At 36.8% G+C, this 27627-nt stretch overlaps 1 protein-coding gene across 2 annotated transcripts in view; it reads left to right on the plus strand.

The window, feature by feature from the left end:
• CNTNAP4 (contactin associated protein family member 4) overlaps positions 1-27627 on the plus strand; it is a 270914-nt gene that overhangs the window by 40299 nt on the left and 202988 nt on the right. For both annotated transcript variants that reach the window (XM_077133653.1, XM_077133652.1), the window contains exon 2: positions 14030-14140. In XM_077133653.1, coding sequence (XP_076989768.1) covers positions 14030-14140 — 111 coding nt within the window. The remainder of the gene's footprint in view (positions 1-14029; positions 14141-27627) is intronic.

Consider the following 27627-nt stretch of genomic DNA (forward strand, 5'->3'; position numbering starts at 1 on the left):
AAAGTGTCTCTACAAAAAATTTAGTAGGACTATACTCATAATCTTTTATTTCATAAATTTTGGGCTAAATCCCTCTAGGATAAATGCTCAACAGTGCAATAGTCAGGTCGTAAGGCAGTTTGCATGTTTAGCTTTATAAGGAATTGCCATGAGCTTTGCAATTATATCTTGTTTTATTGGGATAACATTAAATGAATATGTTAATTTAAGGAGAGCTGGCATCCTTATAATATTGTATCTTTCTAAATAACATGGCTCATATCATTTCACTTATGCAAGTCTTATTTTATGTTTATTGATGACATTTTTCCATGTTCTTCTAATACAGAGAGATCCCACAACCCTTTATCCAGTTTCTCGCAGTCATACGGTCTTGCAAAGCTTTAGTATAATGGCATAATCAGGATGTTGTCAGTGATACAATTCACCAATCTTTTTCAGATGTCCCCAGTTTTACTTGTATGTGTTTCTATTTAAGACTATATAGCTTTGCTGTGTATGGGATGGTGAATCCACTACCACAGTCATACAGAATAGTCACCATCCTCATGTTGCCCTTTTATAATCCCAGCTACTTCCTTCCTGCTCCTCTCCCATCCTCATCTGTCCCCCATTTCTAATTTTTTTTTCAGAAATGTTACCTAAGTTTATAATCTATTGGGACTGACATTTTCACTCAGCATAATTTCTTGGAAATTTATCCAGGTTGTTATACGTATCAGCAGTTGGTTCCTTTTTTATGGCTGAGTAGTATTCCATAGTATGGGAGTATTGCAGTTTGCATAAGCTCTCACCTGTTGAGAAACAAATGTACTATTCCTAACTTTTGACTTTTATGAATAAAGCTGTTGTGAAAATTTGCATACAGAATTTTGCATGAACATTGTATTAGTTAGGGTTCTCTTGAAAAACAGAATCAACAGGAAACACTCACAAATATAAAATTTATAAAAGTGTCTCATGTAACTGTGGGAACGCAGAGTCCAAAATCCACGGGGCAGGTTATGAAGCCGACGATTCTGATGGAGGTTCTGGACGAACTCCACAGGAGAGGCTTGCTGGCCAAAGAAGGAAGAGAGCCTGACTCTTCTGAATCCTTCTTAAAAGGCTTCCTGTGATTAGATTAAGCATCACTCATTGCAGAAGACATGCTCCTTGGCTGATTACAAATGGAATCAGCTGTGGATGCAGGTGACCTGCTCATGATTTAATTCTATTGAAATGTCCTCATAAGCAACAGACAGGCCAGCACTTGCCCAACGAGACAAACAGGTACCACCACTTGGCCAAGTTGACACGTGAACCTGACCATGACAGACATAAACATTCATTTCTCTGGAATAAATGTTCAAGGGTGCAATTATTGGTTTATATGGTATTTGCATGTTTAGTTTTATAAGAAACTGCCAAACTTTTCCAGAGTGCCTGTACCATCTTCTTATTCTATTTTTCAGCTATTTTCACTCAGCGTCCTGGAAAACTATTTAGCTTTCAAATATTAATTTTGTTATTGAATCTTCTTAGTGTTTATCATAGCTGTCAAGTTGATAGTCTGGTTTTCCACCAGGAAAAAAATGCATAATTTTGCTGGCTTTATGATTTTTGCTGAGTCTCGAGAACAATATTAAATAATGTTGGTGATAGTGAATATCAAAATGCTTTTATTGTTTTAAATTGTCTTGAGATAAATATATTTCTGATCATCCTAAGGAGGGGTCATTTATTCCTATTTCATTATTTTAAATCAGGAATTAATATAGAATATAATCAAATGTCTTTTCAGTATTTCTCACATAGGCATATTTTTCCTTTAATCTATTAGTGGTACCAGTAGATTTGAAAACAGAATCATTCTTTCATCCTTCCTATAAAACCCATGTGGTTATCTACTATTAGATTATTATTAGATTTTACTAAGTTTATTTATAGTTTTTGCTCAAATATTTATAGGTGGAATGTGTATCTCTTTCTTTTATTTTGCTGCCATTATCAGGTTTAGGAATCTGTCACGTATGCTTTAAGAAAAGAATTTGGAGACTTCTCTCTCTGTGCTTTAGAACATTTTAAATAGCCGTGGGTAACCTGTTCTGTAAAGCCAGGTAAATTCCCCATGAAACCAACCCGTCATCATGATTTGCAGGGAGGAGGGGGCATGGATCTTTAACAGCTTTCTTGGTTTCTTCTGTGGAAATTGGTCTATTTACTTTTTCTATCTCATTTAGAGTTAATTTCTATAATACAGTTTCTTAGATATTTGCGATCATCTTTTACAAATGAAAAAAATTCGTGAATTTTTTCATATATTTGAGACAGTCATTTATACTTCCAATTTCATCTCTCTATATGATAATCTCCTATTTAATTATAATTTTATATGTTTATACGCTTTCCAAATTTTCCTCCATAAAATTGGTTTGTGTACTACGTTCGATGTGTTTTTATTTCCCCCAAAGAACCAGATCTTGGATTTATTTAATTATTTTTTTGTTGTTGTGCTTTCTAATTCACTGGGTTATGCTTTCATTTCAAGTAATTCCTTGCTTATGCCTTCCTTATGTCTCTTCCATTGTTCTTTCGAAGTTAAGTGCTTAAGTGATTTATTTTCCCTGTTCATGCTTAATAATGAAAATATTGAAGGATGTGAATTTATTTTCTTTAAATTCCTCATTCTTAGGAAGTACATGGGCAGACCTGACCTCTAATAGTCGGGTTTTCATGGCCTACCTGTGGGGAACCCAGTGACACCCATGATCCTAAATAAGGTTGAAGATTTTTACCTTGATGCAGTGTATCAGTTTCTCTCCTATTTATGAGGGTCCTTTGCTTTTACAGCTGTTTTCCAACTGCCCATAAATTGTGGGTCCTTAAGGTCCACTGTAGAAAATATCCCTTCCTGTCCTTCCTGATCACCCCAAAACAAAGAAGCAAACATATCCTCCATCAGAAAAAACACAGTGGGCTCCCCCACACCGAAGTTGTGATGAATCTAATTGGAATTATCACAGAAGACAAAATCTTGAAAGTACAAAGAAAGAAATGTAAGCGGTGCTCAAACCAAAGGATTTGAGTGTGAGATGTCCGAGGGCAAGAGTCCAGGTAACTCCTATCTCCCCCGGCCGGGGAAATACCTGACACATGGATTGTTTTTGCAAGTGTTCTGAATCAGTTTATCTCACTAACGGATTTTCAAGGTGCATTAAAGGCAGGCATATGAATTACATTTATGAGGTATTTGTCTTTGTTCAGTAGTATTGGGAAGTAGAAGAATAAGGAGGACTAATGATTTTGAGTACAAACTCTGTACTTTATAGATGATATAGAGGTTATACCATGAAGTTCTGACAGTTTTATTCTGAAGGGAATATTTCTATATATGTAAAAGGATTATGTATGAAGCTGAACCAATTTGTTTCAGATCTTAAGAAGAATCAGAGTCAAAATCTAAGGACAGATCTCCCTGGATCCAAAGCTCGTTTTCTGTTTACAATATATATTGTCTTCCTTGTCATTTCTGTTTAAATAGATCACTAGCAAAGAGATTGATTACAGTTGCTAGTTAAGCATGCTCACACTTGCACAAACAACCCAACAACAATAACAAAACTACTCCATTGTATTAAAAAAAAGCATAAACAAATACTAAAGTCAGATAACTATACCACACAAAAAAAGAAAATTGCAAGTCAATAACTCCTAGGAATATAAATGCAAAAATCCTCACCAAAACACTAGCAAACCAAACTCAACAGTACATTTAAAGAATTAGGCATCATGATCAAGTGGGATTTATCAGATATGCAAGGGTGGTTAGACATAAAATCAATTAACCTAATACACTACATTAATGGAAGGAAGGTAAGAAAACTGCATGTTCATCTCAGCTGGCACAGAACACCTGGAATAGAAGGAAATTTCCTCAAAATGATAGAGGATGTATATGAAAAACCACAGCTAACATTGAACTCGATGGTGAAAGACTGAAAAATTTCCCTATGAGTTCAGGGAGAAGACAGGATTCCACGGTCACCACTGTTATTTTCCACTGTTCTGGCCAGAGCATTTAGGCCAGAAAAAGAAACAAAAGGCGGATAAGTTGGAAAGGAAGAAGTAAAACTTTCTCTGTTTGCAGATGACATGATCCTTTGTAGGGAAAATCCTCCTACAGCTAAAAAACAAATTCAGCACAGTGGTAGGGTATAAGATCAACTTGCAAAAATCAGTAGTGTTTCTATACACTAGTAATAAACAATCTGAAAAAGAAATTAAGAAAAAAATCCGTTTACAATAGGAATTAAGAGATTCAGATACCTAGGAATAAATGTAATCAAGGATTTAAAGAGCTTATACACAGACAACTAAAAAACAACAACAAAAAAACAAAGATATTAAAGAAGATATAAATGAATGGAAGGACATTCTATGTTCATGGATTGGAAGACTAAATATCATTACCATGTCAGTTCTACCCAAAGCAATTTACAGATACAAGACAATCCCAATCAAAATTCTAACAGTCTTCTTTGCAGAAATGAAAAAGTCAATCATCACATTTATATGGAAGGGTAAGGGGCCCTGATAGCCAAAACCATCTTGAAATAGAAGTTGGAGAACTCACACTTCCAGGTTTTAAAGCTTATTACAAATCTTAGTAATCAAAACAGCATGTTACTGGCACAAGGACAGACCTATAGACCAATAGAATTGAATTGAGAGTTTAGACATAAACAAAGGTGCCAAGTCTACATGACGGGGAAAGAATAGTCTTTTCAAAAAATGGTGTGGGGAAAAATTGGATATCCATATACAAAAATTACCTGAAAATGGATCAGAGATCTAAATTAAAAAAACAAAACTATAAAACTCCTAAAACACACACACACACCCTGAAGTATCATCAGTACCTTGTGTTAGGCAATGGTTTCTTAGACTTTTTAGCCCCAAAAACATGAGCAACAAAAGAAAGAAGAGATAAATGGGACCTCATAAAAATTAAAACTTTGTATATCAAAGGGCTACATCCTGAAAGTAAAAAGACAACCTACAGAATGGGAGAAAATATTTGAAAACCACATATCCGAAAAGAGTTTAATATCGAGAATATATAAAGAAATCCTATAACTCACAATAAAAAGACAAACAACCCAGTTTAAATAAGGCAAAAGACCTGAATAGACATTTCTCTAAAGAAGGAAGATAAGTGTGTAAATTGCACATGAAAAGGTGCTCAACATCATTTGTCATCAGGGAAATTAAAACCAGAATGAGATACCAGTTCACACCCATTAGAATGGCTGCTGTTAACAAATGGAAAATGGAGTGATGAAGAGGATATGCAGAAACAGGAACGCTTTTTCATTTTGGGTGGAATCATGAAATGGTGCAGCCACTATGGAAAACTATTTGGTGGTTCCTCAGACTGTTAAGTCTAGAATTATCATACAGCCCATTAATCTACTTCTAGGTATATATCCGTATAACCAGCAACCCCACTTCTTGGACAAACCCCAAAGAATAGAAAACAGTAACTTGAACAGATATTTGCACACTGATGTCTATATATCGGCATTATTCGCAATTGCTGAAAGATGAAAGCAACTCATGTTCCTCAACCGAAGAACGGATAAACGAAATGTGGTGTGTGTGTGTGTGTGTGTGTGTGTGTGTGTGTGTATGTATATGTATATATATATATATGCCTACAATGGGATACTGGTTGGTTATAGAAAGGAATGAACTTAGATACTTGCAGTAACATGGATGAATCTGGAAGACATTGTAAGTCAAATATTGTGTGAGCTCTGTATTGTGAGATAATTAGAACAAGCAGATTTACAGAGTCAGAGAGTAGATAGAGTACGCCCGGGCTGGAGTGAGGATAGGGAATGGCAAATGAATGCATAACTGGTACAGAGTTTCTCTTCTGTGTGATGGAAAAGTTTTGGTAATGGATGATAGTGATGGTACTACCACATTGTGACTGTAATTAACACTGAATTGTATGTTTCAAAGTGGCTAAAATGGGAAAGTTTAAGTTGTATATATATTACCAGAATAAAAGTTTAAAACAAAACATAGAACCGAACAGTAAACCCTGATGTAAACTATGGGCTATAATCAGTAGTAATATTATGATAATATTGCTTTGTTAATTGTAACAAAGACACCACACTAATGCAAAGCACTAATAATGCGGAAACTGTGTGTGTGAGCTGTGTGGGAAATTTGTATATGCTGCATGGTTTTCTGTAAACCTATAACTTCTCTAATTAAAAAAATAACCAATATTAGGGGCAAAGAACTAGGAAGACCATTTAAAGCAAATGTGTTTAACCACACGTTGATAAAATATTGCAACTAATTTAACTCAAACTCCTGATTGGAAAAATAGAGGAAAAAATTGTAAATGACAATCTACAGAAAGTGCAAATGGATAACAACATATAGAAAATTCCTTTTGCTCAATGATATACATACACAGCCGTTATAGCTTTGTTTACTGTTCAAATGCGTTGCTCTAGCTAAGTTGTATATGATGGAGTAAATGTATATTATTGTAATGGGGGTGGAAGTAGCGATATGTTTCAACAGCCTTTAATACATTAAAAAAAATTGGACCCACTAATGCTTCTCCTGAGTATCTATCCTACATGTATACATATACAACAAAGAAAGGCTTGTTCTGTGATGATGACCATTTCAGCATTATTCCTAATATCAAATTAGCACTCACAGTCTCACATGGCCATAGTACTGTAAAAAAAAAGTATATGTGCAGATTCCTGGAGCTGTCCTATTTTACTAATTCCTTCCATTCCTTCAGCTTAGGTTGATTTAGTTGGTGGATTTGTAGGTCTGTTTGTCCTCCTATCTTGACCTTAAATAGTTGCTCTTAAACCTCTCAAGTCAATTGGCCTCTGGCTGTGCTGTCATTAACTGCCTTCCCACTAATTGTGCAGATTAATTTGGAAAACTATTCAAGCTAAGGCTCTAATTTGGTGCACAGAAGCTAGCTTTGCCTCTAAAGGATAGGTTATCCCATTATCGTCACAGAGTGTTAAAACTGTAGTTTATCTCAGTATAAAATTATGTAATCATCTATTTATCCATCTATCATTTATCATCTATCCATCTATCTAATTTCTTCACCCATGACTTATTTAGGAGAAAAACATACATAAATATACAGGCTTCTGCATAAGTGACAGGTAGAAAATCATCCCCGCCTTTAGTTTAGCTCTAAAAAACACACTGATAAAAACTTCCTTACTTTGAATTGCAGCAACATGCTACTTTTTAGATTTCAGTTGCTGATTGTCAGTTAGCAGCTCTTGTTTGTCTTATTTAATGTCTTTAAAACTAGTGTCTTGAAGTGAATGTCAATTTTCATGTCAAAGTCAGAGTAATGCTCCAAAGAGCTGGAGAATTTAGCAGTTGCCTAGATTCAGTAATATTTAATTGAGTTGAAATGTTATTTTAGGTAACGATGAGCGATAAAGCCAGGATCAACCTATATTCGGTGCCTGCTGTTTCAAAAAACTATATTTGATTCAAGCCCCGTTACATCCTCATTTTTCTTTGACTCTCCTTCCTGCTCCAGAATATCAACTCCTTCCCCACACCGCCATCAGTGTGGCCGCACAGGGAGAAAGCGGTGAGCGGTACCACCATCTGATGTCAGAGATGCTAAAACCTATCTTAAATCATTAAACGTCCCCCTGTAACAGGATGAAAAGCATAAAGATAGTTGAGAAAGGAACAAAATGCTCTGTTGGATGGGAATTCATTTGTAAGTCTCTTTCTCTGGTTTCCCAACTAGCCTGCCCCAGGCTAAACTGCACCCCAGAGAAATTAAATCGTCCTGAAGTGGAGCACAGCCATAGACAGGTTTTGAACCGCTCTGGAGGTGTGTGTTCCACAGAGGAGACCGCAGGGAGCTGATCCGCGATATTTGGTTATCAGGAGGTTGACAGTCCTTTCCAGAGGTACCTGGGTCTCCTGGGAGTTCTCAGGGGATGCTTTGGTGGCTCTCCTTTGATCTGCTGGGGGATCACGGGGCTGGTGGGGCAGCTGCTGCCTTGAGGTTGAGCTGGCGGAGCTGGGAACCGCTCACGGGGCAGGAATCAGGTGTGTCTCAGGGACTGGGTACGTGCCATGCCAGGGTGTGAAGACAGTGAGACCTGAGATCAGGTTTGAAAAATCTGTGGCGCTGACCCGGGCTAGGCTTGTGGTTAGAAAATCACACCATTGTCTGAAGTTTTAGATGAAACTTTGTCTTGTACACGCTGTGTTTGATACTTAACTCCACACGTTCTCTCTGAATTAATTCTTAATTTCAAATGTTATCGGTATGACAACTTCAATAATGGAGATTGCAATAAAATATTTCCTTCAAAGAAAGAGATTTCTTGAAGGGAAGACCATTCCTTAATCCCAAGTCTGTCAATGGCCATTTGAACTAGGTCTAAACAGACTGTTTCCGAAAGGAACAGGATTCCAGTGTTTCCAAAGCTGCCTGTCAAGTGTCCATCCCCTGCCTCTAGAGTGTAGCAACTTTAAATTTTTTTTTGGTTTGGCAGGAACTGGGAAATGAACCCTGGTCTCCGGAAACTTTTAAAGATTTTAATCATGCTTGCTAAGTGTTTTCTTCTATTCTACTCTGTTATGTTCTGCTTCGTTCTGTTCCATTATTTTCTATTCTCCAAACCTTATTCCTGTGGGAAATATGATTCCCACCGATTGTGGCAGGTCTTCCAAATAACAGAAGAAGTGCCAACTAAGCTGAATGCTGCTGAAGATTAGTCTGAATTCTGTTTTAATCAAATATATCTTAGGTTACCAATAATTCTTTCAACAATGTACCGGCTGAGAATAGGAATTCTGGAACCTTATTGCCTGGGTTCAAACCGTGTTTTCACCGTTTCCTACACCTCTTAGCTGTGCGCCCTCAGGTAGATTGTTGAACATTGAGTCCTTTTTGCCTCAACTGTCAAGTGGGGTCAGTAACAGGATCTAGGATATAGAAGCAGAGGAGTTAATACGTATAAAGTATTGGGAACAGAAGCACCCAATAAACATAGCTATTATCTTAGTTCAGGCAATATTTTAGATTAAGAAAACCAAATTAATTTTATTAAAAAACCAAACAGCTTTTACTTAGTTATGAGAATTATGCATTCAAGTCCTTTGTAAAATTAAATTAAATTACTTTTGATGGAGCTATATTAAAATGCTTTCAATATTGCTTGCTTATTTTTTTTATGAGAGTATTGAGTTTTTTCATATACACCATTTGCCAGAGAACTAATTTGTCATTGTCTTTTTAATGAGGCAGTAAATTTTCCTCACATGTGGAAAGTAAATGGTGACTTCTGAGATATTGGTTTGAAAGCCCTAGATGTGTGTGTGAGTGTGTGTGTGTGTGTGTGTGAGAGAGAGAGAGAGAGAGAGAGAGAGAGAGAGAGAGAGAGAATGTCCTAACATTAAAAGTCCAATAGAATTTAGTGTAATTTAGAGAATCATATGGTAGTGGAAGTGATGTTCCATTCTTCCTCTAACAGAAGAAAACAATAATTATGCAGGGTGACAACATGCCCTGTCACCATTTTGAAAGTACAAGCTTTGCATGAAATGTTGGTGACCATATTATTAAATTTAACGAGTAAATAGGGTCTTCTGGCCTCCCTGTTCCTCTTTTACCTCAAATGCTGCCTGGGGACCATTAATGAAGGGGCCAGGAGAATGTGATGCCCTGAAGCAGTACTTAATTTAAAAATATACAATTATATTTTGAGCTATACGAGCATGCTATGTCAGGTTTCAAAACCTCCTTATTTAAAAGCCTATATTCAGGTTATACATAGATAAACACACACACACTTGTACTCTCTGAATGATGATTATAAGTACTCTGCAAAGCTGTAATTAGAGCGAATAATCATTGACACTTGAGAGGTAGTGGAGCATTCTCACTGAGAGAAAGGCTGGTTGTTCTAGTTAGCTAGGTGACCGAAAGCAGTTACCATAAAATGGATTGGCTTTTAGTAATGGGAATTCATTAGCTTACAAGCTCACAGTTCTAGGGCTGTGAAAAAATGCACATCAAGGCATCACCCAGAGATACTTTCTTCCTGAAGACCAGCTGCTGGCAATCCTGGACTCCTCTGTCAGATGGCAAGGCACATGGTGTCAGCAGATCCTTTCCTTCTCTTCCAGATTTCTTTGCTTTCAGCTTCTTGCTTCTGTGGCTTTCTTTCTCTCTGTCTGAAGTTCATTCTCTTATAACAGACCACAATTAGAGGATTAAGATCCGCTCTCAATGAAGTGGTCACATCTGAAGTTCCTACTCACCAAAAGATCCTGTGGGTCCAAACCCACAGAAATGGGTTAACTTTAAGAACAGACTTTCCAGGGTACGTGCAGCCTCAGACCCTCACACTAGTTCACTCAGTTGCTGCTATTAAACCAAGTCTAGGATAGGGTTTCTCAACTTCAGCACTTTGACATCTGGGACCAGATAGTTCTTTGTTGTGAAGTGTGCTCTGTGCACTGTAGGATGTTTTCCAGCATCCCTGATCTCTACTTCCTAGGCACCAAAAGCATCCCCCGGTTCTGATGATGGGAATGCTTCTAGATCTTACTAAATTTCTCTTGGGGGCAAAAATCACCCCCAGTTGAGAACCATTGGGTTAGAATAGGGTCCTCTGCTTTGCTAGTCCAGAACTAGCATTCTAAGGATAGAATCTGAGAAAACTCTCAGAAACTGGTTTTCTTGGAATTAAAGTCACAGAACACTAATACTTAATCTAAAATCCCATTCCACTAATGTATAGAAGGAAAGATCCCTTTTACTCCAGATTCATTATTACTGTCCAAACCCCTCACTTCCACCCCTGGTGAAAATCAAATTGACAGTAAACACAGAACTTGGCCACCCTGGAGTCGGGGTACTCAACTGCTCGGGAGATGTTAAATCATGTCATTATGGTATCTGATGAAATTCCTATACTCCAAAGCTAAAGCAACAATTACAGTCATTTCAGTCTTATATACTGGACCCTGGACCCTAAGTCACTTTTTTAATATCTTGGTTCCACCATTTACTGGCAGTGAGATGAGCAAATTAACCAAACTCTGTGTCTCAGTTATCTCATTTGTAATTTAGTAGTGCTATTGGTATCTCAATGAGGAGTGGGAAAGGCTAAATTGATTGCTAGACGTGAAATTGCTATAAGTTCCTAGGACCGAGTGGTCACTGTATGAGTTTTGGTTATTATTAGTTTTATAAAGAAACAGTGTTAAAACATTGTATCGCTAAGTAAACATACAACAAATTATGGGAAATTGTATATGCTCATATTAAAGAATAATAACCCCATGTAGCCCCCACTCAGGCCAACAGCTAGAATTACTAAACACAGGAAACACCATATCTGCTCTGCCTGCTCCTCCTTCTTGGATTGCATGTCCCTCTGTCCATAAATGGACTCGGTGCTGTTTCTGTTATTTTAATTCCATCCTTTTAAAGGTAAAAGTGGGACGATATCGATTCTCAATTTATAGTTGAAAAAATCAAATGAGCAATAAATATATGCCCTCTAGAGTGATTACACTAGAGAGGCATTATACATCCAAAGTATCGGTTTGAATCTGCTTGCATAATTGATTGCAAATAGCAGGTAAACATCATTTTTGGGGTCACACTTAAACTTGATTAAAAAAATCACACTGTTTCTAGTCTACACACACTCACACAAGTGCCCACCTCCTGCACACACAGGTAGAAATTATACTCATTTGTACATGCAAACATGAACCCATATAGCATTTTAAAGGCTGTGGAATTTGGGCTGGTGCTGGTAGTTGGGTATGATCAGAACTTCCTCAACAGTCCATGGATTTTGTGTCTTTTTTATGCCTACACTCCTTAACATTAGAATTAAAACTAGATTGGCTCATGCCAGTACTTAAGCCAAGCAATAGACAGGCAGGAACTAGGGGCCAGTTATCAAGTTAGTCTTAAAACTTATCTGAAAAATTTAAGTTGTGAAAGAAGGCAGGCTTTGAATGAAAATGAGTCAATTTAAAAAATAAAATCCCATCAAAGCAGCTTTTTGTGAAAGAATTCAAGAACAATGTTTAGGCAAAATGTTTTTCATTAGATTTTAGATGAATTTAGATAATACCTAGGTTATTTAATTTAAATGGTCTATTAAAACTATTTAAAGGCTGATTTTAAAAATCAACCCTGCATGGTTTTTAGAAACCCATATATGCCAAGTACTCAATATGAGAGAAATATCTTCCTGATTACAGCAAAATTGGAAACAACTTAATAATTGTGTAAAATAAAATAAAAATAAAGATTAAATAGAATTAAAGATTAGCTGAGTGAGTTAAATATGTCTGTATATCTTAAAATAAACATGAAGTTATTCTTATATTTTCCCCCCTCTTCTTGTTATATTCTTAGTTTTTAAAATAATATGTCAAACACAAATATCTATCTATCTATATATATATAGATATATACATATATATGTATATAAACAATGTGCGTGTCTGTGTGTATATCTCTCATATATACGTAATAATAAAGTGAAAACCTATGGATGTGTCACCTACAACATGAAGTAGGACATTACCAATTCCATCCCATCTACCTTGAACTTTTCTCTTACTCTAACTCTGCCTTCCCTGAGAGTAATCACTCTATTGAGTTTTATGCTTTTCATTTCTTTGTTTTTCAAAAGTAGTTAAAAAAAATTCACACATGGCCCTAAAGAACATATTATGTAGCTTAGTTTGTTTTTAAGATTCTCAAAACTATCAACATGTGTTATATAGTCTTCCATAATGTAGATTTTTTTCAGTGAAATTCTGTTTCTAAAATTTAGACATTTATTTTATGTGGCTGTATTTCTTTACTCTGCTGTCTAATATTCCATTGTGAAAACACATGGTGATTTGTTTACCCATTCTTTGGAGATTGAGTGTGTGGATTATTAATGATTCTTGCTATTATAAATAATGTTACTAGAAATTGTATGTGTCTCTTGGTGTACAAATGCAGGAGTTTCTCTAGAACAGTGCTTCCCAACTTTTTCTTCTCAAGGGACATGGAAGTTAATAGTATTTATACTGCACCCTTGACTAAGAAGACAAAGCTGCTTAAGACTGCTAGTACATCATGGGGAAACTCTGCTCAGGGAGACATATGTAGTAATGGGATTGGTGGAACAGGGAGTAGGGGAAAATTAATTCGCCAGCTAATGGCAAATTGTTTTCTAAAAGCCATTGCTGGAATTTACACTCCTATTAGTGGTGTGTTGGACCTTCTCTTGCTGCACATTCTCTGCAGAGATTGCCATTGTCAGACTTCAATCTTGCTAATCCTATTGCATATGATAAAATGGTATCCATTCGTAATCCTAATTTGAGTTCCTTTTTACTGATGAGTTTCAGTACCAATTCTATACAGGTTCTGTTCTGTGAAGTCTTGGGTCTTGCCTAGTGCCGTTTTTAAAGTGTATTTTCTAATTGATTTAAAGGAGTATTTTGGTTTTGCTTATTTTTGTTTTGTTTTCCTTAATATGGAATACTAATTGTACACTGATTCTTATGTACTGCAATCGTGTTCTACTTATGAGTTTTCTCTTCAACTTTCTTATGGAGTCTTCTTGGCAACCTTAAGTTCTTTATTTGAATATAGTTAAACTTATAAATTTTTCTTTTTATGATTAGGTAGCTTGTGTCTTGTTTAAGGTCACCTTTTCTACTTCAAGATTGTATCTTATTTTATAATTTCTATGTAATTTTTCTTCTCCATTTCCATATTCTTTTGTCTTTGAGTCTTTTTCTTTTCTTATTGAACTTACTAGAACCTCTAGTAGAACATGGTATGCAAGCAGTGTACATATTGTTAGCGAGCTTGGATCAAGATTTTTGTTGTTGTTGTTTGCTTTTGTCTATTGATGCCAAGAATGACTGTCAGCAGCACATTAACCCGATGTGGCATTTTTTTCGCTGGCAGATGATTGTGACGAGCCTTTGGTATCGACCTTGTCTCAAGCATCTTTCAGCTGTTCGTCTGAGCTGTCCAGTAGCCATGGTCCTGGGTTTGCAAGGCTGAATCGGAGAGACGGTAAGTCTGCTTTTTCCCTCTGATTAGTCCATGGTCAACCTCATTAGTTGCTTTTAATACAATCACTATGAGTGGCATTTTGCAGAAGGAAGTAAAATTCTAAAAAAGCAAATGATAGAACTTTTAGGATGTATTTGATATGTAGTATCAGTTCTAAAATGACAAGGGAATGCATCCAACTTGAAAATCCTAACTCATCATTTCAACATACAAAGAATTGAGTTCCTTCCAAGTGGCAGTGTTTTATGTATCATATAAAATAAGTTTTTCTACAACAGCGTATGATCGTTATGGTTACATTTGTCCCCAACATTTAATTAGTCCCCTATTTCAAGTTACACAAAGAAACTTGCAAGAAGAAATAACTTTAAAATATGCCAGTTTTTTAAAAAATGATAATCGCATTGTTTAATTTTCAGTGTGGCTGTCATGATTTTCCTTCCTATTGAGGAATGGGAATTTAATAAAGCTTTCATGCTCCTTTAGGAATATTCAGTTCATATGATTGACTTTCTCTTAGATAATTGTGTTTGATTGCATGAATATGTTTAAAGGAAAGTGTAGAAATTTAAATGCCAACTTGCTGTAGAAAAGAGAGAATTTAAAAACTTTGTACACTTGGAGACTGACATTACCATGGTTCTTTAAAAAAAATCAAATTTATCTCCACATACATTCTAGGGAAAGAGGCTTGGCTATACTAACATAGAAAACGTTTTTAACAACCATTAAAAATAGATACTAATACTATGTTACTATTAAAACTGTGCTTCACCCATTTCTTATCACCTTCTTTCTTATCCTATCAGCCAATCCTTTCTTTTTTGTTATTTTTTAAAAATTTTAACCTTTTATTAAGGAAAATCTCTAACATGTACTAGAGTTTACTTTTATAGTGTTTTAGTTTGCTAGGTACCGGAATGCAATATACCAGAACTGGAATGGCTTTTAAAAGGAGGAATTTATTGAGTTGCAAGTTTATAGTTCTAAGGCCATGAAAATTTCCAAATTAAGGCAAGGCTATGAAAAAGTCTAAAGTAAGGCATTCAGGGAAAGAAACCTTTGTTCAAGGAGGCCGATGACGTTCAGGGTTTCTCTGTCAGCTGGAACAGCACATAGTGACATCTGCTAGCTTTCTCTCCTCATTTCGTATGGTTTCTTCAATGGCTTTCCTAGAACTCTGTCAGTTCTGTTGGCTTTGTTGGTTCTGGTGGTTCTAAAGCTTTATCTAAAATGGTTCCCTCTCAAAGGACTCCAGTTAGCAACCCAACTTTGAATGGGAGGAGATGCATCTCCATGGAAACCATCTAATCAAAACTTACCACCCACAATTGGGAGGGTCACATCTCTATGGAAACAATAAAAAGATCCTACCCTGAAATATTGAATGAGGATTATAGGACATGGCTTTTCTAGGGGCACACAACAGATTCAAGCTGGTACATGTAGCAGAATGAACATCCACTTCTCCTCATCCAGTATCTACAATGATCAAAACTCATGGGTAATCTTACTTCGTCTATATCCCACTCACTTCCTTCCCCCTAAATGAGTATAACTCATTTATCCTATGCTTAATCATAATCTCTATGTACCTAAAACACATACATACAGAAAAATATGTACATATATTACATATTTACATATAGTGCATGTCGAGTCAATCCTCTCCTTTAATTTTACTCATTGATGCTGTTCAGTGTTTGAGATCAGGTGTGTTTGCACGTGGTGTCTGTTTTGCCATCTGCAGCACAGACATATCACATACAGTGCTGATTACAATGCCGATGTTTATATAACACTTTGACATGATTTTAAATTTACGTTCATTTAAAAATTTCCATCACATCATATTATTTAAGTGACATAATTTTTGTCAGCTTCTGAAGGTGAGACTAGGGATGGAGAGCAAGGTATGGGACCCTTGTATCGCGTGGGGGCTTGAATACATTTGTGTGGATGATGTTTGTCTTCTACTTCTACTTCCCTGTAGTGAGAACAATTGGTCACACTGGAAAGTATCTCCGTACTTACAATCTTGAAGCCCTAAGTGACTAACAGGCAAGAGTGCTCTTCTAAGCCTAGGAGGGCCGTTCCCAATCCTACACTGTGGTCCTCCCAGGAGGACTGCTGTTTATCATGAAACTGGTCGTAGAATGAGTCTCCATCCTCAGATTCCTTTTTAAAGTAAAGCAGAATTTATATCTCTTCCCTCCACTCCGTTTCAGTAATAAAGGCTTTCACAGAGTATGGCCAACAGAAAGAGATACAATATTTAATTTTCCTTTTTATCTTTGTCTATTGAGAATCAGTAAATCACATAAAAAATTGTTATTAATTGGGTCAAATCATATTTTCCACTGATTTATATATCCATTTGGTGTCTCCATCAATGGGACTCATTTTCATTCTTAATCCATTTCTTTGGCTCTTGGTGAAACACAATATCAAACTTCATGAATCTCATTTGCATGTTAATGAATCTGAGAAAGAAAACAACCGTTTTAATTATCTCTTGCTGGTTGTCAACCTACTTGATTACTTTTTTTCTTTTATACTTAGTTGTTTTCTTTTTTTTCTCCCTATTAATTACATGAAGAATTCACAAAGGCATGTCAGATTTTGAGTGATTTACTAAAGGTTATATATTATCTCCAGTACTGAAACGTTCCTTAAGGTATTCAGATCAGATTGGGGAACCCAAGGTGTTCAGCTGAGTCAGCAGATCATGTGTAACGAAACCAGTAAAGGAAGATACCAGTATCCTAAAGACCCAAGGCAGAGTGAGCTTTACCTCATGGAATCTAGAAAACTTCGAGTTAAATAATGGACAGGCAGGAGAGAATGGGCAGGCAGCAGAGACCACTCACTGCTGTCTACCTCTGGGATGAAGAGTCCATTGGTGATGCTGTGAAAATAGCTAGGGCTGTAACAGTGGGGGAAGGCTATCATGGAAAGGCTACTATTAAATATAGTGATTCTGAATCTAACAATATGAAGGAAGAAAACTTTACTGTTTTGAAGTTGATTAACTTAGTTTTGCCACTTGAGCACCATTGAGTAAATGACTTCTCCTTTCATGAAATGATGCCCTGGAGGGCTGTTTAAGCATTTTCAAAACAAATGATTTACCTCTTTTTTCACTGGGGAGATGCATCTCTGTCTGAAAGCTCAGGGAAGAATAATCAAAACTCAGGGGTAAATAACAAGAACATACAAAGACTGATGGCTGAGAATACTGGTGACTTAATGGAATTAAATAATCTGCTTTTGTACGCTATTTCTGTTGTCAGAGTTTTGGTGCAGCTTAAATTTTAACTTAAAATTAAATATATTCCCAGACCCCCCCCCAAAAAAAATAAATGTAGGTTGATTTTTACCATTATAAATTTAAGAATTCAACCAGCCTCTACATTTGACAGCACATGTTCTTTTAGGATAGAATAAAAAGAAACCACATTTGTAAGATGGTTCTTTTGGTTGCAATATAAACCAAATTAAAGTTTTCTCTGACAGGTACTGGGGAAACCTTGGTAATGAATAAATGCCACTTGATATACTCCTGGGTTCAGGTGAAAGAATGAAGCAATAAGTAAAATTGTCCACAGCAGAAAGAGAGTATTTATATGTGTGGAAGTATATACGTATATATGCATGTATTTAATTACATAGCAGATTGGTGCTGCAGCTGATAAATACTTAGTTTTCTCTCATCTGTTCTGTAAGATCAAAATATTTCCTATGCTGCTAGTAAATAGGATATTTTGACTAATGTTGTCCCATTGTCTAATTTTATTAACTGCAGCTGAGCGTTCTAATGCAAATGCTTGTAAAGCAGTGTTTTCTCCATTCCTATAAAATTTGATATGAAAATCAAGCATTTCTCTGTAGATAAATTGACATTGTTGAGTAATTGACAGAAATAATTTCTATTCTCCAATCTACCTCTAAAGAGAACAATTCTAACATACGATACAGAATTGATTGGCATTTCCTACTGGCTTAAATTAATGTGCTTGCTCACAAATGCCTATAATGCTTAAAATAAAATATCCAAAGTAAATTTCCAAGGCACACCTGATATACCTCAGTGCTTCATAGGGCAGATCCCCAGAGATAAAAAGGAGTAGAATGTTTTCTTGGAGTTGAATATTTCCTGCTGTTAGATAGATTTCATAAAATCTTTATTATATATAATTTTTAAGGTGATAGCATTATTATATTTAAACAGCAACACTTTCCTCTTAAGGAGAAAAGTAAGAGAGAACTTTTGTACAGGATTGGAATAATGCAAGCTCAGGGAAAGGGGATCCTGGGTGGCACAGGGACGTGGCTCTAAAGTGTGCCTGAGATGTTAATAAGGCTGAATGAGAAGGGTACAGAGATTCTTGGACTGGGACCAGAAGACATTTGCTGGGGCAAAAGATGGCAGACTTTTTATTTGCTCCTGTACCAACTTCTTCTGCCTCACACCCTGGTTTTGATATGCCTGGAAGTGTCATTACTTGAATTGCAAAGAACCCAAACCTGATGCTGAAACAGCCGTATCACATCTGGCTGATTTTCCTGACTTGCACCCTAATGTATCTCTAGGATTGGAGCCTACCTTTAACCCACATATGTACAGCTCTTAACATTAAGATGGCAGTACTTCCACCCAATTAGATTCCTGCATAGCCAGATCCTTGGAGGTCACTCCCACCCTCACAGAACATAAGCTCCCCTAATGCCCTTGACCCCTGGCTCTTCCCCTCTGCTTCTCTTTTGGATTCTCTCCAGTTGATCATAAAATTTTAGGTGAAGAATAGCCACTTTAGTATCAAACATATCTGGGTTCGATTAATCATTCCTGGATTTAATTCACTAGTATCACATACTTGCTTAAAGATGGGCAAGATATTTGACCTCTATGCTTCACTTTCCTGATTTGAAAAATAGAGATAAACATGAGATAGCATCAGTGAGCGGATACTGGACTTAATGCAAAAGGTCATGACACTGTGGTGTGGCTATGTGAATTACAAAAGGATGATACCACATGAGTTTGTTTGTCTGCCCAACTGACTCCTTCCTAGCAAATCTCACAGAACCAAATCCATATGCTAATTTATGCAGATGTAAGTGCAGGAAATTCAGGCTCCCACATCACTAAGAGAAGAACAATCGATTTATTCCTGATTAATCATAAAGCAAAATAGAGTCTAAGAATTGTAACTGTACTTTCTGTTCATTATCGGATTGAAATAAAGATAAAACATCTTCATATCTCCATAGACAAAGTCCGTAAACTAGAGTAATCTGGTGACTTCATTTGAAGTGTTTCTACTTTTTTTTTTTTTAACGATTGTAATTGCTAGGAAATGAAGTCCAAAAAAAAACACAACTTAAATGTTAGGATCTTAACACTTGGATAAATATTTGGAGAATGAAGTTACAGATCAATTTTATGGTCAGTGGTGGGTACCTTGTGCAAAATAGATTGTATTTTGTACACTGTCCTTGAGAATGTAAGATAAAAATGAATGAAAATTTACATCTTCTATCTCTCAATATATCTATATTCTCTATTCATTAAAGCAGAAGAGGGTTTGCTGTCACTGCTGGGATTAATATAGAATCACTTCTACACTTCTCTTTATTCAGTCAGTCTAATGTGAAATGGTTAGCCACCTGACCTTCAGTTCCTTCTTTCTTTTCGTACTGCTCTTCCTTCTTGGCCCCTTCCTACAGGGCATGCTCCACCCTAGTCTGCTCTCCCTCATCCAGTGTCTTTTTGTGTCCTCTATCTTATCCTCTCTTGTCCTTGTCTGTCCTGTAGCCCACATTCTTCAGCTCCAAATCAAACTGATAAAGCAAACCTAGTGACTGCACCAAGTAGCCAAGCCAAAGTATGTATGATGATAAAAATACTGACTTTTAAAAATCTAGATAATAATGCTAAATGGTGGGTGTCCTTGAGGAAATGACATCCTCTCTCTTTCTTTTTTCTCTTTCCTATAAAAGTATGAGGTTGGATTTGATGATCTCTAAGTTAGCTTCCTTGCAAGGGGGCTGGATATATTATTAACATAGAAAAGTTAACTGCATTTCTATGAACCAGTAAAACAGGAGAAAACAATAAAAAAGTATTAACTGCTAAAAGGCAGCCAAGACTTCAGAGACAAAGATCTCAAAGGGAAGGGAAGTGCCTGGAGGTGAGCCCACCATTTTTTTTTTTTTGTATCCAATAAGAGAGTTTCAATATTATAGAAAGAAAAACGGACATAAATAAAAGAGAAAGAATTGATTCAAGTAGAAATGAAAACTATAGTTAGGGATTTTTAATGCAGCTCTGTTTCTCTGTAATTTATAGAACAAGCAGGGAAAAAATCAGCAGAAATGCAGAAGATTTGTACAGCAAAATTAACAAATTTGGCAAAACATACAAATCTGTCATTCATATTTTATAATGAGCACTGCTTCTAACAACTGCGGGATACACATTCTTTCTTATCAAGTGTACCCAGAATATTTTCCTAAACTTATGCTGGGCCATAGAAAAAAATGTTTCTACAAATTTCATAGGATTAAAATTCATAGTCCTCTGGCTGCAGTGAAATAAAACCACATGGCAGAAAAAGTCAATGCCTGCCAGAATGGATAAAATAAAATAGACAAATAAATACCAAGTGTTGATGAAGATGTGGTAACATTTGAGTTTGCAGACTTTGCTGGTGGAGCACAAACAGCTACTGTGTATTGGCTTTGAAAAGTTGTTTGTGTCTGCTGCCCACTCTGACCCGGCAGTTTCACTGGAGGTATGTGCCCAGCAGAAGTGCTTGTGTATTTTCACCGACAGACAAACCCTTCAGTGCTTTTAGCAGAAGTTGATAATAACCCAAACTAGAAATAACCCAAATGCCTGTCAACAGTAGGATAAAAAAATCAATTGTGGTATTGAAACATAATTGAACATGATACAGCAATAAGAATGAAACTATTGCTACATTCAGAGCATCCATGTATCTCACCAACATAATTTTAGTGAAATAAAATAGACATCAGAGTAACAGATGCAGTTTATATAGTATTAAAAATCTGGGAAATTAACCTATAGTTATTAGAAAACAGAATAATGTTTACCTTTTGGCTGGGGAGAGACACAGGAAGGCTTGTGGTTGTGCTAGAGATATATTTCTGGATTACATGGTTGTTTTTGCTTTGTAAATATTGATCAAGCTTTGAAGTTATGAATTTAGCACATTTTATATTTATGTCACAAAAAAGTTAAAAAATAAAATCAAGAGTTGATAAAGGATGTGTAGTTAATCACCATAAGAAAAGATTATGAGGATAATTTTTAAAAATCACACAAACTTCCTGACAATAACGTTAAATGTGAATGAAGTGAAAAAGATTATTTGAAAAACACAACTTGCAAAATTGCATGCAATAAATAAAAAGAAAAATTTAAACGTTCCTCTGTGTATTAAAGATATTAAATCCATAATTTCAAATTACAACAGTGAAAACTCCAGACTAAAATGGCTTCAACTGTGAATTCTTCCAAACACATTTAAGGAAGAAATAACACTCCTCATATACATTCTTTTCCAGAAAATAGAAGACAGTCACAATACTCTCCAACTCATTCTGTGAGGCCAGTATAACCTTGATACCAGACCCTGTCAAGGACATACAAGAAAGAAAAATTAAAGGCCAGTATGTCTCATGAATATCAATGCAAAATCCTCTAAATGAAATATTAGCATGTGTTTGTGAAGAGGCTCAGAGTCTTCTTAGAATGAGAATGCACCCTCTTGCAGAAATATGCTTGTGCTCTCTAAGCATGGTGGGTTGCATAACCAAAGAAAAGCAAAAGCTGGGCCTAGAACTCATTCTTTGATAACATGCCTTATTTATCCTGAGCATTTTCCCCAGGAGGGGAAGGGAAGCATACAGCTGAAGGATAGAGCAGCTAGCATGGAAAGACATTTAAAAAAATTTTTATTTGCTCATATATTTTACACTATTAGAATGAAAGATGTGCTGTTACGTATTGGACACCTTTTGTGTACCACCTGTATCCCCTCGGCTCCACCTCTTTCTCTAGCCAGCGCTGCAAGGACCAAGTGCAGCCTCCACAGGTATAGCCGAGTCTCACCTGGGCTGTATCACCTACCTCTGCCTACCTGTAGTTTCCTGCCCCATGTGTCCTCCGATGTGACTTACCATGCCTGTCCCTGGAGTCCTGTGGGCATCATCCATGCCGGTGGTGGGAAATGGGAGTGCTACCTGCCCCTGACGCTGAGCTTCCCCAATAGAGAATGAGAACTGATGGATTCAAGCATGCCCCTGTCGTCCTCAGGGTGGAAAGTTCTAAGATAGTCTTCGTAAAAGCTGCTCAGGAGGTTGGATAGAATTGGAGGCAAGGAGCCTGTCATCTTTGACTCGAAAGCTCATCTTTGAATTGCTCTTCCTTCCTTCTCATGTCACATCCTCTCCTGCATTCCATTCCCACCCTCTGGGATCACATCTGGCATGCAAACACTTAAACTTTTACTTCATCACTGAGGAACTGCTGACTCCTGTACATAAAAATTCCCAATAATTTGTACAGATTCTCCTCCTTCAAGCAGGTGGAGAATACCTCCCTACCCCTCAATGTGGAGAGCACATAGCGACTTCCTTCTAGAGAGTACTTTAGGGAAAGGGAGAGAATAAGAGAACCTTTACAGAGAGACTTGACCCACAGACTCTCAGCCAGGTGGTCAAGGTTGGCATTGGAGTGATAAGTCGTGCTGGCCATTTCCACCCCTGATGTGATGAAAAGGGCATTTTACCTCTGGGGTCTTCCTCCCCAAACATAAGACATCCACAAAGTGAAGGATGCCCAAATACTACCTGGCCAGTTCTCCAGACAGTCAAGGTCATCTAAAACAAGGAAAGTCTGAGAAAGTTTTACAGCCAAGAGGGTCCTAAGGAGACATGATATCCTGAGTAGGATCCTGGAAGAAGAAGGGCATATGGTAAAATCTAACGAATTCTGAATAAAGCATGAACTTTATTTAATAATAATGTACCAATATTGGTTCATTAGCTGTGACAAATGTGCCAGATGGATATAAGATGGTAACTAAAGAAAAGCAGGTGAGAGGCGTATGGGAACTGTCTGTCCTGTCTTCACAAATTTCCTGTTAATCTACAATTAAAAAATAAGGTTATTAAAATATATATTAATAATATATTAATAATTTGGCTTTATCTATATAAAATGCAAGTAGATTTGCAGCATGATAAAGAGAATATTTATGTGTGTGCTTGTGGGTGTGTGTATGATAAAATATGCTAAAATGCTTTTAAATGCTAAAATTATTATGGGTGGAAGGGAGTTTATAGCATTCATAATTACCGAAAATGTCAGAACGAGGCTTGGGAAATTAACACTAGAGCCTCAGAAAAGAGAGTCAGGGGCCTGCTTTGTCCTCTTGTTCTCACAATTAGTTAGAAACTAAGGCGCCATTGGATGAGTCGTTTGCTCTGGTATTAGTAATACCTTACATTTGTTTATAACTTTGCTATTTGTAGTTTTGTCTTTTAAAATTAGTTCCCATACATTATCATATTTGACTTTTAACTGCAACCCCTTTGAATGCTGCAGGGCAGATGTAATCCTATTAGAGAAGACATGGAGCAATTTTATGATCTTATAAAAACTTCCTTTTGTTTCTCCACAAACAGGACTTAGTATCAAAGATTTACTTGCTCAGGGGAAATTCTCAAGGCCTCAGATGTCTAATAATTTAAGTAGAAAACTAACCTAAACCCACATTTAATTGATTTGAGTATAATTTGTTATTTTCCTGTGTTGTCTCCCTTTGATTCTTTTTCTTTTTTTTTTTTTTTGGTGGCATATATTAACATTGTAATATAAACTATAAAGGAGGTATGCAAAATTCATTATGTAATTGACCATATAAAAATATAAATGATAAAATGGACTATATAAAATCCTTGACTGTACAGAAAATGAAAAATAAGGTCAGAGACTCTGTGCCAAAACTAGAATATTCGTGTGGGTTTTTCCAAAGCCTCACCTTTGACCTTATCTTTGTGCAAGTTCTCTCTAAGTGAACTGCTCTGCCATGAGGGCCTCAGGAGAAGGCACAGGCAGAGACTTCCTATAGTTGTGTGGGAGGAGAAAGAATCCTAACAGTCTGCTTTTTTGTATTTTCAGTTGCCTACTGGAAATTTCCAGTTGCCTGCTTAGATATCTTCCATAAACCAAAAATCATTTTATCTTCAATTAAAATTAAAATAAAAACCAGGTTCTTCTCATAATTATTTTTCTTTTCTGGTTTTTGGTGGTTATTATAATCATCATGGCTAAAAAATTTCAAGTTGGCTTTTATTTTTCTGCTGCTGTTTCCCACTGAAAAAGTTTAAAAATTCTGTGTATTCTTTGCTTTCAATCTCTTTTTCTCTTACATTTATTTTTTTGTTTCCATTGCTACTACCCTAATGCAGTTCCTTGATTTCTATCCAGGGTTATCTTACTTGACCCATAATTGATCTTCGAGTTTTAAGGCTTTTATCAATCACCAAAATAAATTTTAAAGAATGCTTGTGACCTTGTCATGTGCCTGCTTAAGACTTGCTACCTCTAGGTCCCCTGCTCTCAGCTAATATTCTGCAGGTTTGAGCAGATAATTTGGTAGTTTCAAGGGAACAGGAATGAAAAAAATAGTTCACAAACCTTTCCCAAAATCAAACTGCAAGATGAGTTATGAATTGAATTGGCTACCCTTTGCCAACAGGGCACAGGTTCTCTTGGCCAACTTATCTTTACCGAGTTTTCAGGCTATTACTTATATCTATTAGATTTACTCCTTTGTTGCTAGTACTTCATGCCATTTAAGTCCATGTTTAATATAAATACACAAAATGCTCATTGATCCATAAAAGCATTACTGAAATACAAATGTAAGAAACAGAAATTCAGAACAATGTTATAGATATAAGGAATGACTGAAATTTTAGTACAGAATGAAAACATGTATGAACTGGGATGCCTGAAACATTGCATGTGGTGATTTCACACAAGCATCCAAATAAGAAAAGTGCTGGATGAACCTGTAAATATTCAACTTAATTAGAGGAGCGAATGATTCACTCTTAATCCCCTCCCCCAAATGATGTTATGAAACTCTAATAGTAGTGTGACTCTGCCAAACTTTCAATTATTTTTCAAATAGAACTTTGTTAATCCAATAAATTTTTCTGGATAAAGCACAAAACAGTGTTCCCTAATGTGATCATTGCAGTATTTTTTCCACAATGGAAATGAACAGAAATATGTATGCATAATTCAAAGTTGCACTACTACTAATAAAAACTCATCTCATTATTAATATTATGCTTCGGGAGAAAAGTATAATAAGCTGTTTGCAAAACTCCCTTTATTAAAAGATGCTGTCAAACTCCGTATTAGTGGCAATGGTTGTAGAGAAATAAATATTATGAGCAAATGCTAAAAGATGCCTGCTTTAGTCAATGAAAGAAATCCTTTACATTTTGAATTGTAATTCTGCTCCTGCATTCGGTCCTGTGCATATTTGAGGTCAAAGTATTCATCACTCTCTGTCTGGCTAGACTTGATGGCCCATACTGAGGGAGAAAACACCTTTCCTTGTATTATAGATCATTTGGTGCACCATGTAGTCAACTGGAAAAATGTCTTGGATCCAGACTGAAGGGAAGCTCAATAGACCCTTGAATCTTCTAATTCACAGAGGAGAGTTGGCAGGTATTAACATACCTCCACTCTTTACTGAACCAAGACCGCAGGAGGGCTGCGGCGGGGGATTTCTTTTTCATTGTGTCGTGCCCAACACTCAGGCACTGGATTCTGCTTTTCTACATTAAAGGATGGTGAATGATGCTGGGAAAGTGAGCGAATAAATTCCTGTAATGAAAGGTGAGAAGAGAAACATTTCTTCATGACAACTGTAATTGCTTTAAGGGCTCTATTGTTGCAGGGATGATGTGGGTAGTTCTCCTGGACATGATCTCCTGACTGTGCCCTTTATCTCTGCTCCCAGTGCAGCTAGGTATCAGCCACCCACTGCTTAAGGGAAAAAGGATCACTGCAGGCTTGGAAACAAAGTTTTAGGTCTGAAATAGAAAAGAAGTAAAGGGGAAATGAGCAGGCTGAAGGAGTCCCTTTCTCTCCTATCTTAAGAAAGAGGAGAGAAAGAGAAGAAGAGGGCTAGACTTGAGTAAGCATGGAAGACTTTTGCCCAGAAGCCTTGTCTCAAGTCAAGTCCATAGTTGGGGTCTCGTTGAAACTCTTTGTTCACATTCAGATTTGAATAGTGCTATGGGTTTAACTGTGTCCTCCCTCCAAAAAAATTTATGTTCAAGTCCTAACACCCAGTTTTGTGAACGTGACCTCATTTGGAAATAGGGTCTTTGAAGATGTTATTGGTTGAGATGAGGCCAGACTGGAGTAGGGTTGGCCTTAATGCCATGTGACTGGTGTCTTCATAAGAAGGGGAGAACTGGACACAGACAGAGGGGAGAAGGCCAGGTGAGAAGTGAGGCAGAGAACATCATGGTTTGCTGAGAAACAACTTCCAGCAAAGGAGAGAGGCACGCAACAGATCCTTCCCTACCAACCTCAGAGGAAGTATGGCATTGCCGACACTTTGATTTTGAGTTTCCAGAACTGTAAGACAATACATTTCTTTTAAGTCACTGAGTCAGTACACCAAAAGTACCAATTTGTGGTCCTTTCTTATGCAGCCCTAAAAAACTAAAATAAACAGTGTGCTGGGAGTGGCTGCTTGGAGAGGAGATTGCCCACCCAAAGAGATGTCCCTAAATCATCTTGTTGCTTCACAGTAGAGATGGTGGCATGACAAAGACTCCACAGCAGCCCCAGATGACATGTGAGAGAACCAACAATTGCTGTGAATAAATGCATGAGTTAGAGGAGTAGGACGGTGGCCATGGGCAAAGTCTCACACAGATGAGAGGAAGAGCATCAGCTGGTGGGATCGGGAACCTCCTGCCAAGCTCGTCAAAGAGCAGAGCTGCTTGATTCTCAGGAGCATCTACCTGCCGTGCAGAAGACTAAGACGTGGGTTTCCTCTCCACAGAACCTAGAACTAACTCCAAGGCAGAGGAGAAGGGAGACTGGTCCCTGTGGCATTTTGAACCTGATGGTGATATATAATTCTGAACTGATTGAGTAACCCATGAACTGGACCACGTTCTTCTGAAATGATTACGTTGATTTTCTACATCAGACAGGATAGAAGCTAAAAGAGAGGAATTTAGATTGAATTAAGAAACAACAACAACAACAACAAAAACCATTGCATTTTTCATACTGGAGGCTATAACTGGGAGATTCATAAATGCAATATGATCTCAACTGCTTGCTCACGTAACTTATCTCAAGGATGTGGTCAATAACTTGTTGGTTTGTGAGAACCAACTGTGCT

Source organism: Tamandua tetradactyla, chromosome 16, assembly GCF_023851605.1.
Source record: "Tamandua tetradactyla isolate mTamTet1 chromosome 16, mTamTet1.pri, whole genome shotgun sequence".
Classification (NCBI taxonomy): domain Eukaryota; kingdom Metazoa; phylum Chordata; class Mammalia; order Pilosa; family Myrmecophagidae; genus Tamandua; species Tamandua tetradactyla.